Source organism: Alosa sapidissima, chromosome 13 (assembly GCF_018492685.1).
Source record: "Alosa sapidissima isolate fAloSap1 chromosome 13, fAloSap1.pri, whole genome shotgun sequence".
Taxonomy (NCBI): domain Eukaryota; kingdom Metazoa; phylum Chordata; class Actinopteri; order Clupeiformes; family Clupeidae; genus Alosa; species Alosa sapidissima.
Genome location: NC_055969.1, coordinates 25,758,289 through 25,774,869, shown reverse-complemented (window position 1 = coordinate 25,774,869; position 16,581 = coordinate 25,758,289). Strand labels below are relative to the sequence as shown.

At 42.8% G+C, this 16,581-nt stretch overlaps 1 protein-coding gene and 1 long non-coding RNA gene across 3 annotated transcripts; both read left to right on the top strand.

The window, feature by feature from the left end:
- The first annotated feature begins 2,688 nt into the window (after nt 1-2,688).
- LOC121679573 lies at nt 2,689-4,067 on the top strand. Of its 2 annotated transcripts, none has more exons than XR_006021340.1 (2): nt 2,689-3,336; nt 3,769-4,067. It is a non-coding gene; the product is annotated as an uncharacterized LOC121679573 (long non-coding RNA). The 2 variants fall into 2 exon arrangements; XR_006021341.1 differs by having other exon boundaries at nt 2,689-3,656.
- A 6,713-nt stretch (nt 4,068-10,780) lies between these two features.
- LOC121679560 lies at nt 10,781-13,295 on the top strand. The gene is made up of 3 exons (XM_042058375.1): nt 10,781-10,976; nt 11,171-11,236; nt 11,350-13,295. The coding sequence occupies exons 2-3, from the start codon at nt 11,214-11,216 to the stop codon at nt 12,407-12,409; spliced, it is 1,083 nt and encodes a 360-aa protein (XP_041914309.1). The 5' UTR covers nt 10,781-10,976; nt 11,171-11,213; the 3' UTR covers nt 12,410-13,295.
- The last annotated feature ends 3,286 nt before the right edge of the window (nt 13,296-16,581 follow it).

The window sequence follows — 16,581 nt, the reverse complement described above, 5'->3', positions numbered from 1 at the left end:
CTAACTGTGTTAGAAAATCACTGGCGATTCGTCACCAGAAAAGTACTAGACGTTCCTCATTACTGGCTAACTGTGGCAGCAAATCATTGGTGTACATATTTGCCACTAGTGGCAAATTTATCTTTGTTACCAGCACTTTGCTGGAAGTTTTGCCTCCAACGGCCAACATTGGCAAACTTCTGGCAATATTCTCTAGTGAACTAATTTGTTTCCCACAAATTATGCACAAGTTTGCTGCAGATCTGCCGCAAACGTTTAGTTTCTGTAAGGGCATCCTCCCAAACAAAGTGATGAATACCTCGTTTGATGAAGCTTGACAGGAACTTAGGGCTGGTTTCCCATCCCTGGATTAAGCCTAGTCCTAGACTAAAAAGTTTTTTTCAATGAAGATTTTCCTTCAGGCTCTAATTCAGTCCAGCACTGATCTTAATCCATATATGGGAAGCCAGCACTGATCTTAATCCATATATGGGAAGCCAGCCCTGATCTTAATCCATATATGGGAAGCCAGCACTGAGTTCCTCTGCGGGTGGGATGCTGACACATTGAAGCGATGTAAGCTTGCATAAGGATGTAGATCCAGGAATGCACTAATATTTTGTTCGTAGTACCAGTTTGCAACAATTATTAGTTAACACTAAGTTGTAAACACTTCGGAAAAAAAATATTAAAAACGGGATACAGTATACCAAAAAACGTTGATGTAATCGCTTCCTGCCAGGACTTTTACGGGCTTTTCCCAAATCACGGAAGTAACGTTGACGCAGCGGTATAGTAGCATCCATCAGGCAAGTGTTGTTTAAATGAACTCCTGGTGTATTTACAAACTTTTCAATGCCTCGTTTTATGAGTAAAGAACATAATTGTACTACTGTTGAAGTTTCGTACCATTCAGGGCATTATTAGTGGGGTAATTTACGAGATAAAAGTTGGTACCATTACGACTGCAGAAACTCATTAGTTTCTGACAGCGCTACTCGACCAGGGTTCGACCAAGGGAAAACAGGTTCTGGGAGGGTGTTTGGCTCGGGGTCATGGTGCAAAGGACCCTAGGGTGAAATTACTCCGAACCATCGCTTTGAGTTCTAGTTGAACTCAATGAAATGAATGAGGTCATGAGTGAAATACCTGCCAACTGAAACATCACCTAAATCTGGAACCTGCTGTTATCTCGCCTGAATCATGGATGAGAACAGCATGTCTCGGGGCGGCTGTCTGGGACTGGGTGAGCTAGTCAGTAATTATAGGTTAGCTTAGGCCTGCTGGTCTAGGGCCTGCCTGGATAGCTCATACATGCCGTTACTCAGAGCCAGTACCCACTGAACATGACTATGACAATGATGATTCGCAGCATTTTCAGATGCAGTTTAAGACTTTTAGTTCTTCTGGCAACCCTGAGATCCCGACGCCCTGTGACATCTGGTCTGGACCTGTCAGTCAGAGTGTGCTCAAGCTGCACACTGACACCTCTAGAGTCTAGAGTACTCGCTTACCTGTCAGGTGTCAACCATCGCATAGAGTAGAGCAAGAGTGCTTAAGAAACTGCATGGCGAGGAGTTGTGGTCTTGTGGTTGTGGTCAACATAACCAGCAACACAAGGCATGCAAAACACTCCCCTATCACCAACAACTGTGTTGTACCAATTCACACTGTGCTGGAAAAAAAAAGATCCTATATACTGTAGCTTTTCTTACATTTTAGTGGGTTGCCCCGTGCTGGATTCACAGCGTATAGTGTGAACAGCTATTGGGAACAGCAGGCAGTGGTGGTGCTATTCCATGTATCTTTATTTTACTTGAGTATTGCAATTCTGTGAGACTTTTTACTTTATGTAACTCCAGTACATTTCAAGGCCAAATATCTTTTAACTCCACTACATTTTGTGACAGCTGAAGTTCCTTTTGGAAAAAAAGACTGTCCAAATGTGTACATGACATCAAACATGATAGAGCACATACTTATTTTATATTAAGCAAGCTAGGCTTTAATGAATGGTGATACATTTGAAGGCAAGTACTTTTGTACTTCCACTCAAGTGGAAATGTAAAAGGAGGACTTCTACTTTTACTGGAGTAACATTTGACCATGTGTATCTCTACTTTCACTCAAGTACAGGATTTGTGTACTTCGTCCACCACCGACAACAGGTGGTCTATCTCTTTCCTATGGCCACTGATAGACCATTTAAATAAATTGAAATATCACACATTTAGAAGACGCTTTTATCAAAAGTGACTTATGTCAATTATGTTACAAAGTCCATTGTCCTCAGAGCAACTTGGGGTTAAGTGCCTTGCTCAAGGGCACAACAGTGGAAGCCAGGTATTGAACCCGCAGCTTTTCTGGCTAGTACATGCTCCTTAACCACAACGCTACCGCCATCTTTCTGGCTAGTACATGCTCCTTAGCCATTCTTTCACACATTCTTTTCAGCGTTTTGATTGATTTACCGTCAGTTAATTTTGAAACAGGCAAACAGGCATTAATACATCATAGGCGTGATTAACGTCAAAAATCTAGACTGGAGTAACTCAACATTTGACACCTCTGATATGTTTAGTGTTCTAAAGACATCAAATAGCCCGCTATAATTACCAAATTCTTAGCCAAGGAGCCAGAAGTGAACATGCATGGATGGCTATAAAAACTGTAGGCCTACTTTCATTATGTCACAGGGAAACCCGTGCCTGTGTTTGTCTGTCTGTGTCTGTGTGTCCACCTGTGTCTGTGTGGTGGTGGCTGCGAGATTGAAGGTGGGTGTGTCGTGTGACGTAAGAACTTACCTGGAGTCTGTTGTATGATCATTGGGGTGCATTGAGGTAATTAGTCCACACAGGTGTGGTGATTTAGGGGTGATGGGCTAAGTAGAATTTCAGTAGTCGCGAGTCACTGGTGTGGTGTCTAGTGAGCGAGAGGGTGTCTGCACGTTCTGTGAGCACTGTGGATGAGACCTAGGCACAGCACATAGTGAAGCCAGTTTTGGGTTGGTGACAGCCGAAGTTTTTGGACGCTTGACCCGAAGGGACGTTGCAGTGATTGAACCTTTGCAAAGCAGTGACAATGCCTGTTCATTCATCGCAGGGGTGCGGCTTGTAGTCGCCCTCTGCCAAGTTAAGTGCTATTGACTTCGTCATAATTGTTATTGGACTGCAGCTTGCCATTGCGAGGATGTTGCTGATCGTGCTTCTGCTATACTCTAGTAAAGGAGTGTCGTCCTGGTATCCTGACCTGTCCAACGTGAGCCCGGCCGCCGCTACGAACCAGCCGCTGTGGGAATACTAACACGCCTGACTATTTATCTCAGGGGTGCGGTTTACATAAGCTGCCCTCTGCCAAGTTAAGTGCTGTTCTCCTCTTTCTTACTGAATCGGGCGAGCCAGCGTCTGTTGGCTTCATGGTTTTAATACTGTATTGCAGCTACGATCGCCAAGTTAAAGTGCTGAGTCTGGACACTTACAAAGCCCTGTGTATTTTCAATGAACTCTCCGGCATCGTATTTCACATCTGTGCTGTGATGGATTACCCCTGTGTGATACTTTGATGGACTTTGATTGTTCTCGTGTGATACTTGGATGTATTCTTCATAGACTCTTGACGGACTTTGATAGACTTTGATATTATTTGGGCTGTATTGTTGGTGTGGCATCCTCTCACCTGTGTGTAGCTATTAATTGCCGACAGAGAACATTGTTTTACCCACTGAGCTGTATATGTGTCAAATTCAGCGCCCTGTACTTCAATTTGTCTCTCTCTCTCTTCTCTCGTTAGCGGATCTCTGCTATTGGCCCGTCTGGTGTCTGCGGCTCACCCACTCATAGCTGTCAGTCACGAACCAGGACCCGCCCCTGCCCTCCTGCAAGCCAGCGTGTGTGTGTGTGTGCGCAGCCGGCTCTGATTGCCTCTCCCGCTCCATCCACTTGAACTGTGCAGTGCCGCAGACAGTTGCCGCTCATCCAGTCATTGCCATACCCTGGATTGTGGATCTTATCACAGACTGAGTATTTTTAAACAAAAGAGTTGACTGCTGTCTCAATACAAAAATAAATATTTATCTTTTCTAAAGCCTACCCTCCGACTCTGGTGTGTTTGTGGTAACAGTGTCTCCCCAGGAAAATCAGTATTGACACCTTGGCTACAATTATACGACTACTGTAAACACGACAAAATACTTCTATGACCCTTGAGCCACCTCCTTACTATGGGATCTCCATGGCGATGCAGCGTTTGTTTGCACCTCCAACAGCATGGGTACCACCCAAAAATGCCCACAATTGCCCGTATGTTTGTGTGAAGGAAAACCTCAACTTGTGGTAAACTGTTGCAAATGTGATTGTTGCAAACTGTTGCTGTTAAACTCTCTCTCTCTCTCTCTCTCTCTCTCTCTCTCTCTCTCTCTCTCTCTCTCTCTCTCTCTCTCTCTCTCTCTCTCTCTCTCTCTCTCTCTCTCTCTCTCTCTCTCTCTCTCTCTCTCTCTCTCTCGGACCTGTTTGTCTGACCCAGTTCTGCTCTGAAACGCATGAATAGCAGTCAATCGGCAACAAAGCTCCAGCACATTCTTTATTTTCAGGTCGTTATTTGTTCCATGTTTACATTCCATACCTTAATTATGACCGCCACGCAGCGGTCCAGTTTTTTTCTTCTGGATATTTTGTTTTTTTCTTCAGTAATTTTGTGTCAACGATTCCCGGGACTCTGAAAGAAAGGCTGCACAATACTTGGAGGGCATGTAGCCCCACAAGGATGACTCAGAACCACGCACACACACCATTACACCCACTCACAAGCGAACACACACACACACACCATTACCCCCACACACCCACTCACAAGCGAACACACACACACACACACACACACCATTACCCCCACACACCCACTCACAAGCGAACACACACACACACACACACACACACACACACACCATTACCCCCACACACCCACTCACAAGCGAACACACACATGCAGGCAAGCAGACACACACACACAAAAGCAAACGCATGCATGCACACACTCATTTACACACAAAAGTTGCAAGAGTAGGGGATGGAGACAAATTGACAAGCGTGATTTATTTGTGCGGAGAGAATGTGCAGGACTGAACGGCGGTCATATTTTGTACCGCTTTGCGGTACATCTAGTTAACTTGTGAGTTATCAGACAGATACCAGAGAGGTGCATACATACATACATACACACACACACACACACACACACAGAGATGCCAGGAAGTGCATACCAGGAAGAAGGGCAGATCTGCAGTCTGCATGTTTCAGCTCGTTTGTCTGGTTTCAGCAGGGCATGGAGAGTGGACAGGCTCCAGTCTATGGCACTCCCCTCAACAGAAACATCAGAAACTTTCCCACGAGTCTTTCTTCACATTATCAAGTCTACAGATCTACAATCATAACATTTACACATCATTTTCACATCATAAAATCAGACTGAGAATGGCATCCTAATAAAGATCAGATCAAACCCCCACCTCATTAGTGTATCAACTGGTTGTTTTAAAAGTAAAAGTAAATGTGTAAATAGATTATGACTCTAGATTGACTGTAGATTATGTAGTATGTAGATGATCAGTGTTGGGCAAGTTACTTCAAAAGTGTAATGCATTATTTATTACTTGTTACTGTCATCTCAAAGTAGTTTGTTACATTACAATATTACTGTCTTTGAATTGTAAGGCATTACACTATGTTTACATTACTTTCACCAAAATAACAGGAAATATGGATTTGGTGTTCTCAATAGATCTTCATGTGTCCAATGCAGCTCATTACACGGCAGGAGGTGATGTGGTATGGCATAATGACTGAGCTAGGCTTAAGGCTAACAAAAGAACAATATAATGGCTCATGGGACAATGTAGGCCCCAAAGGGTCACTCACAACTTAATATAGTAAAATATAGTGAAATTGTATGTTGACTTTAAATGGTTCTCATCATTGCTGGTTGCCTTTCCTTGCACTTACAGTGGTGTAGACTTAATGCAAATAGTTTGAGAATAATGGCTACGATCTTTGTCTGTAAAAGCAGCATTTCTCAATTTTGGATTAAAAAGCACGAGAATTGTACCGAGTAAAATATTACTGAAATTGTATTGGTAATGCCTTACATTACTACATTACAGCAAAAAGCAATGCATTACTGTAATTACATTACTTTTTTAATGCATTACTCCCAACACTGCTGTGTCAACAACGATGCGTCTCAGTACAGTATGTGCAGTTCACAGACCAGGGGAGTGGTGAAAATGTGTCAACTGGCAACTATAATAGCTCATAATTGCTGTGTTGTATACACACACACACACACACTGATCTGCCTTCCTGCCCATGCTCCTCTATCCTACCCCACTGCCCTCCTATTTTGCCCCTCTACCCATGGCCCTTTTGATTTGCCCCTCAAAGTTTTGTAAAGGTATTATGTGTGTACTTTCAGAACCCAGAGCCTATATAATTTGTAATGCCTGTTTACCCAGCAACTCTTTGGGAAAATGACAACTAACATTTTATCTGCTTGGAGAATTTAATTAATTTTCCTAGCCTAGGGATTTAGCCATTAGATATTAGATCAATGGATTCAGCCCAGCCAGCTGTGAGGAGCTCAATACAGATTACACGTGTCCACCACAAATAACATTCAGGTCTGGATCGTACACTGGAGGAAATAGGTGCTTATGATCATAAACAATCAATGCTCAGGAGGGGAAATATTAAATGCAATTTGGTCTCAGAATGAAGTCATCAAATCAGAGTCCTTTCTATTTGTTTCCTAGGATCTGTTGGTTTGTGCAGAAATGGCAACGCTTCCCCCAGTCATTGTCTCACACACAATACTTACACACTCACTCAAACACACACACACACACACACACATACACTGAAAACAGTTTATGACACTTACAATATACACTCTTAAAACTAATGTGTTGAAAACACAACTTGCATTGTTTTTAATACATCCCTGTGTCCAGATATAGGGACAACAGAGTTTGTGTTGTTTCCTTTTATATTTGTTACACAATATGTGTTGAAAATAACACAACTTGCATTGAAAACAACACAACTTGCGCTGTTTTTACACATCTCTGTGTCCAGATATAGGGCCAACACATTCGTTTTAACCCTTTGCAGACCGCGCCGAACATTCCATTTTTTCATACTCGATGGCCTTATGGCACAAAAAGGCTTATTGTGTGGTTATGCTACATGACAGAGATATAATTTACCCACCATTATAATCAGGAGAAATAGCCCTTTCAAATGGTATAAAATATAATTAATAATTTTGAGGAGAACACACATATTATTTTAAAAATATCTTTAAAATTCAACCCCAAAAAACACAAAACGATCAGTTTGTCAAGATTAATCTAATTTTTCCCCCAATTTCTGTTGTAGATAGAGAAAAACTTAGAGTGTATGGGAGATTCACAATTTTGTCCTCTACTCAGTGATTAAAACAGAATCAATGTATCACCTTTTGTTCAAAAGTTATGATAAATTTATTAGACCTTTGCAGACGGCACGAAACATTCCGTTTTTTCATACTTGATGCCCTTGTGAGACAAAAAGGCTTATTGTGTGGCCATGCTACATGACAGAGATAAGATATACCCACCATTGTAATCAGGAGAACTAGCCCTTTAAAATGGTACATATCATAGTTAATAAGTTTGAGGGTAACACACATTGTTTTTAAACAATACCTTCAAAATTCAACATCAAAAAACACGAAAATATCAATTTGTCAAGATGAATCTTACTTTTCACCTAATGTCTATTGTAGATAAAGTGTGTGAAAGATAGACAGTGTTGTGTTCTCCTCAGTGAAAAAAACAGAATTAATTTATCATCTTTGGTTCAGAAGTTATGATTAATTTACTCATAACTGCAAGTCGCAGTAACAAGTAGAATTTTTAAAGAGTAGGATGTTTTCCTTTCCTGGTTTGACATCTGACCAAAAATACACAGATATAATGGTCATGTAACAAATATAAGATGTTTTACCATAAAAACAAGATGCATAGCTAAATATAGGATGTCTTACTGTACTCTGAGGAGGCAAAATCAATTGTGGGGAGGAAAGATAAAGGCTGAAATAAAGACTAGGCAGGTGGTAACTGCTTCTCCGTGTGCTTCATTCTACTATGAAAACAAGAATAAGAGACACTGGCACATGTGTTAGGTTTACGAAAGAGGAAATAAATCATTTTATTTAGATAAGTCTTTAACAATTTCATTAAATAATCAGGAACAACAACTTCAGGTAAATAACATAAACATATGTTTACAAACAAGCAGTAACTATTAGAACTACAAGAATGACAAGACAACAGTATAACAAAGATCAACAAAATACTTTAACATGATGAACAAAGCATCAATTCATATTATAGCATAACAAAACATCAATTCACATTCACACATATAAACAATTAAAACATTAGAAGAAATTCAATACATTTAACAACCATACAGCATATATTTCGATACAATATATAATTATCGATATAATTTGCCCTACATAAGGTGATACACTAACGCCGCATTCACACCAGATCTGTGGTGTGTGTGTTGTCACAGCTGTGGCATGTGTGTGTGTGTGTGTGTGTGTGTGTGTGTGTGTGTGTGTGTGTCCATCTAAGCCTAGCAGACGATGAGGTGTAAATGCTACTGGAGTTGGTGTCCGTGTCTGTGTTAGAAGGATAGGCAAAGTGTATGCTTTCTACCTGACATGGGACTTGACCAAGCTCAAAATAAAGAAATTGTCAGATAAGAAAATTAGAAATTGAATTACAAATCTAAGCAAACTATTATCACTATAATCCCTGTCATTATTGTTATAAGCAACACTCTTATCACAACCAGAAATGTGCATACGCCCAGTTGGGCGAACACACACACACACACACACACAAACATGCTTACCCATCTGAGGATGATGGGAGATTACTCTCCTCCTCTAGCACATCATTGTCTTCCTCTTCATCCAGAAACTACCCGTCCATGCCATCGTGCCATCGTGGTCCTTGGGGTCATGTTTGCCATCAGCAGTCGGCTGCTTTCACCTCAGTTGCACGTACTTCTCTCCCTCCATCTAAAATAACAAAAAAAATCACAGGTCTGATAGTGAATAGGTTGTTTAGTTTTATTTTACATTACTTCCACATAATCTTAATCACCACCAACCATGACTCTTTTCACTAAAAGTATTTTTGTCACTAAAGGACTCCAATATTGCTTGGAGAGGTAACATTAGTCTCAGAGCTCACTATAAGTGTTATTGCCTTGGCTAAACTATACATAGCATACCAGCTTACAAGCAAACATTGATTCATGAACATGAGTCAGGAGATATGACAGAAAACATCTAAACAGCGTATGCATACACATACACACCGTACATAGGCTACTGCAGTTGCGTAAAGACAAAACACCCCCTTAGAAAATGATATGTCGACGAGTAGGCTTGGGTGTATGAGCTCCCATCATAGTTAGCCAACCAAAAACCTCATAATCGTAGCAGCCAACCTTACATCCTAAAAGTTAAACAATACTAAGACACATTTCTAACAAATCTTCAGTCATGTATTGATGAAAACAGCAGTCAATGAATAAAATCCTTACGTTACACCATCGGTGATCAACACACTCACGTCGGTAACATAACATTAACGTTGTCATTCATGTCAGATGTTTCTATCTAAGTAAGCTAAGCAACTTGGCTACAAACAACTGTAAATTGTGCTATACATATTACGAAGGAATGAAAGGTTTATTTGACAATAAAATACCGATTAGGTGTACTTGACATAAAGTTGCCAGTCATGAAGCAGGGGAGTGAACTTTATCGCGACTACGCGTCAAGGACATGTTGCAGCCTCTCCTGATGCTAACGTTACCTAACTTAGCTAGTTTTCTGTATCATCAGATGACAAGCAAGCAATCGTTCAAAATAGAACAAATCGTTAAAGTTTCAGTCCTAGTAGGTCTGTAATCTTGGTTGACATATAGTAACCCCCAAAAATGACTGAAAATAATGAGTTTACTAAAGATTACGGTGTGCTAAAATACAAGCTGTCATATCAGCTGAAGTGAACACACACACGCATTATGTTACGGCCATGCATACAAGGTGTAATTACCAGGAAAAATAACTTTTAAAAACGATTTTGAAGTAATAACATGGATAACAAGTAGTAATAACATAAAAAGACTTGTTTTTACCTCAGATGATCCAGTAGTTTCTCCTTTGGACGACGTGAAGATCAACTATGCATAGTGCTTCCTGCTGTTTTTCCTCTAGTGGAGGGAGACGTCAACTCTTGATTTTTCCTTCACGTAGTAAAAGTAATTCGCGCCACAAATCCCTTAACTAATCATATCGCCAGAAAGCCTATGATGTGACGTTTTTGAGGAAGTTTTCATTGATAAAATTGGTTGGGGTATGGCGGAGTTATTAGACTGAACGTCATCGGTACTGGGGTACCGAAATTAGAACGTGCGGTCTGCAAAGGGTTAAGAGTGTATAAGTACATGACATGTAGGCCTACTACCATAACAATGTCCTATAACTATAACTAGATCATGTGTAGGCTAACAATACTCTCTGTCGCAAAAGTCGATTGAGATTATAAAATAGTTAATGAAATCACAGAAATACACAGTAGCCGACACACCTCCCATGCCTCGCCTCATGATGATGTGATTGGTCGGGGGACGGACGACTGAGGCGTCTGATTGGCTTGTTGAGGAGACGGACTAACTAAACAGTCGGCACTCGGCAGTGTCATTTATAACCTTGGAAACATTCGGCAGAGAGAGAGAGAGTCTATCGTAATAGCATTCGTTGAAAGACAGTAGCCTACTACTACGGTTTGGATTAGTTAATTAAGTGAACATCGAGTGCTCATCTTGTGACTTTTCGTTTCTTCTTGTAACCCGAAGCGGACAAGTCATTACTGACACGTAAGTAGCGCACGTTCTTAATTTCATGTCAATGAAGAAGTAAACCGACACCTTAATAAAATCATTACTGTGAAGACACTGCTTACAACCGCGATAAACTGTTTGATAGGTTAAATAGAGGTCTGAGTACAATATTTCTGTCATATTTTTACTTTTCTGCCTGATTGTTAATTGAATTCAAAATTGTTGTGTAGATTCCAAAGAAGCATTTACAGCGATCAAGCCGGTGGAATTGTCATGCCAATGATGATCTGCATTAGGTAAGTTGAACTGAGCATTTTCCCCTTGTGATGCATAAAATTGTGAAATTTGATATTTTCATGTTGGAGAACTGAGGCTGATCTACAATCTAACAGCATATGTCTGTCTCCAGGACTGTACCGGTGTGTGTTACCCCTGGGAGCTCACAGTCACAGCTTTCTGCGGACAGAGAGTTGAGAGACTCCACACTTCAGAGACTGCGTCACTCACACTCACTGCACACACACACGCAATCCATGAAGCCTGCCATGCCTGCTGCGCACATTCACAGACTGCCCACAAAGCTGGCTTCTGGTCAGGCTCCCCACCAACCTGACCAGGCTTCTCTTCACCCCGGCTATTCCTCGCGTCCATGCGAACCTACGTCCCCATCCTCCATCTCTTCGTCCTCCTCCGTTAGCAAAAATGGGAGTCCCCGGCTTAAGAGGGTGCGGTTTGCGGACTCTGTGGGCCTGCCGCTGAGTGAGGTGAGGGTGTTCACATGCCAGCCGCCCGTCGACGTGCTCCAGCGATACTCCTCGGTGATGAAGAGGGCTCCGGGCGCGTCGGGCGTCTGCGCTGGGAGGTGCCCCCTGCACCAGGCGATGCCTGCGTCGCCGCAGCCGTGCGCCGACTTCCCAGGGTTCCGAGGGGCGGCGAGACCTCAGGACAGAGCGCTGTTTCAGATGCACAATGACACCTTGCGCAGGGTTAACACCAACTCCCAGAGGCATTTGACCCATGGACTACCAAAAGCAGGCAACACGCAGGCTAATGCACACTTGCATGCCCCAGCACATGGACTACCTAAGGCATACGCACAAGTTAATGGACACACACACCACACAGCACAAACACAAACACAGACCCCAGAACACACACACGCTACCATGCGCACGCAGACAACAGAGCACACACACCCTGCAACACACACGCTGCCCAAAGCGCACCCACAGCAGCCCCTCACACACACACTACCTAAAGGACTCACTCACACACACTCACACTCACACACCCCGAGCACGTCCCAGCACCCACCCAGCTGTGGTAACTCATTCATGGCGTCGTCTCGGCAACAGCCTGCATCCTGGTATCGCGGCCGGTCGTCCCTGCCGCCCCCGGACTCTCCTCCCCATGTCCCCAGCCTCGCTGCACAAAGCTGGGCTTGGCAGGAGGGCATGGCCGTCCACTAATGAGAGAGCCCACAGACACGATGCCCACGACGGACAGACAACTGCTTCATCATCACTGTGTGAGGGACAGTCGGGGCAGTGTGTGTGTGTAACCTTGTGTTGTGTGTAACTGTGGGTGTACGGTTGGCTTGGAACTACTTCAGAGGGAGAGACTGGTTCTCTAGCCACACACACACACACACACACACACACAGTGTCACGCAGACTGCTCCTGTGCTGGTCCCACGGTGTCACGTCTGAAACCCAGGGGGAGAATCCAACTCTGAACTGTTCCTAATGAGGTTCCTCTGACCGTGAACGTTTACTGAAGAGGTTTCAGTAAGCTGTTCCAGAAACGTTCTTGGCCTGTTCCCGAGACCTGCTCAGACCTGTGTTGAATGGCTTTGTTTTGGAGTCCATAAACCATTCCACTCAAACACACACACACACACTGCAGTTGCCGCTCACACTGGGTGGTAGCGGTGTGTGTGTTTGTGTGTGTGTGATAGCGAGAAAGAGAGACTGTTTTAGTATAATGGACTATCCCAACCAACAGTGTTAATTGTGTGTGTGTGTGTGTGTGTGTGTGTGTGTGTGTGTGTGTGTGTACTAGATGATCTGTCTGTTCTGTATGCATATGCATGTGTGTATACATCTCTTCATACTTTAGGACTTTTGCACCTTGATTTTTTATTTATATTTTTACACATATTTTTTTGATGGTTTGGAATGCTTGTATGTCTTGTTTTCTATTTATTGTATTTGTAATGTATTTGTTATTTCTATTTGTATTGCACTGCCATGCCAGATCCTTCATTCTTTATGAATAGCTGCTTTGCTTCAACTGCACAGAAAGTCATTTGCTGAACTGAATGTGAAATATGTGAATAAACATGCGAAAAGGCAACTCTCTTCTGTTTGTTTCTACCCTAGCACCAGGCAGCAGCGCTCATCAAGAAGACCAAACTGCGTCGGATCAGTATGCTCCAGGTGCGGTCCTAGACCTGAGGCCAAGACCTGCCCATGGTGCTAGCCCAGGTGCGGTTCTAGACCCGAGGCCAAGACCTGCCCAAGGTCCTAGCCCAGGTGCTGTCCTAGACCCGAGGCCATGCCCATGGTGCTAGCCCAAGTATTCCAGAGTCAGGCCGGGTGTGCTTCATTTAAGGGTCCTGATATGATGACAGGCAAAACCTCAAGCCTAGCATGTCAAACACATGGACCAAACATTACTATATATACATGGGGTGGTGGGGCTGGTGGCAGTGTAGTGGCTAAGGAGCTGGGCTAGCATATGGTACTGTAGCCTGAAAAGTTGTGGGTTCAATTCCCAGCTGCCACCGCTGTTCTCCCCCAAGGCACACAACTCCAAGTTACTCCAGGGACAAGTATAGTATAGTATACTTAGTTTAGATACTTAATAGATACTCTTTTGATCGCGTGAGGGAAATTTGGTCTCTGCATTTATCCTATCTGTGAATTAGTGAAGCACACATTGAGGGGAAGCACACACTAACCCGGAGCAATGAGCTGCCTTGCTACAGCGGCGCTCGGGGAGCAGTGGGGGTTAGGTGCCTTGCTCAAGGGCACTTTAGCCGTGGATGTGTAATCCCTTGTAATGTAATTGACATTTGTAAGTCACTTTGGATGAAAAGTGTCTGCTAAATTAATACATGTAAAATAAACACACTTTAAATATATATACATATACATTTAATTTAGAATTGAGTTTACTTTAAAAATGTTACTTTCGATTGCTATCATCATGTTTATTGTTATTCTATGTTGCAAGTCACTTTGGATAAAAGTGTCTGCTAAACATAAATAAGCAAAACCATAAAATACACACACTTAAAAACTATTTATATGTGATGTGAATTCTGTACTGTAAACGTGTAAGATTATACACCTGAGACTTTCATAATATTTCAGGTCAGGGCCTATTAGAGTGAGAGTGTGAGCTTCCACAGTGAATATCGTGTTCCCAGAGCAAATAATGGAATTAAAAACACATGACTGGCATGCTCTAACAGGTCAGTCACCAAGTGCCAAAGAGTTCAATCACCAGGGAAACGCCTAGTAACCATTTCCAACACACAGTCCAGGACTTGCCCTTCACACACGCCAAACACAGCTATTAATCACAAAAAATATGCATCTTCACATTATAAATAGATCAGCATTTTATTGACTCAGAAGCAGAAATACAAAACTTGAATACTGTTGACCTGGTGCCAAAGGCCATGGGAACCAGTGCCTTTGATTGGTTTGAGTTTTTCACAGTGCTGGACCAAACTTATAACTAATTAAAAGAATGGAGAAAAAAGGCCACACTTCTAATGAGCACCTGTGATTTCATTAGTTCATGTTGGATGGAGCTACACCAGTCTTGTATCTGGGATAAAAGCATCAGTGAAGGCGTTTGGTTTAAACCTAGCGATCTAACTATACTTCAAAGGCACGAAAAATCCTTTCAGACACCAACTACAGCACCGCTGGCAGCACTGATGAAAGCTCCCAGCATGCATGGCATACTAATGTATTTTGGCAATGTAAAATGTGATGATGTAAAATAGTTTTTTTTACATCAAGTTTTTTTACAAGAAGTTTTTTTCGTGAGGTGCTCTGTCCTGGCCCCCAGACCTACATAGTGCATAGCGTGGGACATCTAGATGGAATTACAGGTGTTTAGTCTGTCCACCCCTCCCATGAATATATACCATACACCCAAATTCATATAGAAATCATAACAAATTTACTGCCCATAAAACCGCACTTCAACATGTGATACATATCGCTGCATAGTGTTGCTTTAGAGAGCCCCATAAATGTGTTATTTTCTTCAACAGTCAACAAACACTGTAGGATAAGGAGTGACACCTCAATCTGCACCAAATCTGCTACAGGTATGTACACTTTCCCCTACTGACACTGCAGGTTAAGGAGTGACACCTCAATCTGCACCAAACCTGCTACAGGTACGTACACTTTCCCCTATACAGCAGGTTAAGGAGTGACACCTCAATCTGCACCAAACCTGCTACAGGTACGTACACTTTCCCCTATACAGCAGGTTAAGGAGTGACACCTCAATCGGGTCTCGAGCTTTAAAGAGTTACAACATTCTGCAACAAACCTGCTACGTACACTTTCCCCTATTGACACTGACACTACAGCTTTGGGGAATCCTCGCGTGAGTGAGTGTGTGTGTGTGTGTGTGTGACGTGTTCCCCTCTCCCCCGCACACTCCTTTCTTCTGTGAAACAGGCACGTGGACACACCCCTGACCCACTCCATCACAAGCTCGTACAGGCCCAGGTTACTGTGTGTGACTAGTAGCCACTGGCATGCTGAGCTTTCATTTTTTGTCATTTTTTGTTTTATTGTGTTATTTGTGTAATATTTATTTATAGTTTTTAGGGGCTGAGAGAGTGGTAGGGCAAAACGTGTTTCATTGCATTTTTAAATGCGTGTGAATAAACTTGGACTTGAACTTGACCTTTTCATGATGAATTCTTTGTTATATGCTCTATTCTGGCCCACAGACCTACATAGTGCATAGCATGGGGCATCTAGTTGGAATGAGAGTGTTTGTGTGTGTGTGTGAACCGCACTTCATCATGTGATACATATCGCTGCATAGTGTTGCTTTAGAGAGCCCCATAAATGTGTCAGTTTCTTCAACAGTCAACAAACACTGTAGGATAAGGAGTGACACCTTAATCTGCACCAAATCTGCTACAGGTATGTACACTTTCCCCTACTGACACTGCAGGTTAAGGAGTGACACCTCAATCTGCACCAAACCTGCTACAGGTACGTACACTTTCCCCTACTGACACTGCAGGTTAAGGAGTGACACCTCAATCTGCACCAAACCTGCTACAGGTACGTACACTTTCCCCTACTGACACTGCAGGTTAAGGAGTGACACCTTAATCTGCACCAAACCTGCTAGGTACGTACACTTTCCCCTATACAGCAGGTTAAGGAGTGACACCTCAATCGGGTCTCGAGCTTTAAAGAGTTACAACATTCTGCAACAAACCTGCTACATACACTTTCCCCTATTGACACTGACACTACAGCTTTGGGGAATCCTCGCGTGAGTGAGTGTGTGTGTGTGTGTGTGTGACGTGTTCCCCTCTCCCCCGCACACTCCTTTCTTCTGTGAAACAGGCACGTGGACACACCCC

Excerpts from the sequence above, each read along its gene's own strand:
- LOC121679560 (XM_042058375.1), top strand. The coding sequence starts at position 11,214 with ATGCCAATGATGATCTGCATTAG. Across the intron at positions 11,237-11,349 it reads CCAATGATGATCTGCATTAG|GACTGTACCGGTGTGTGTTA; the intron begins GTAAGTTGAACT and ends GTCTGTCTCCAG.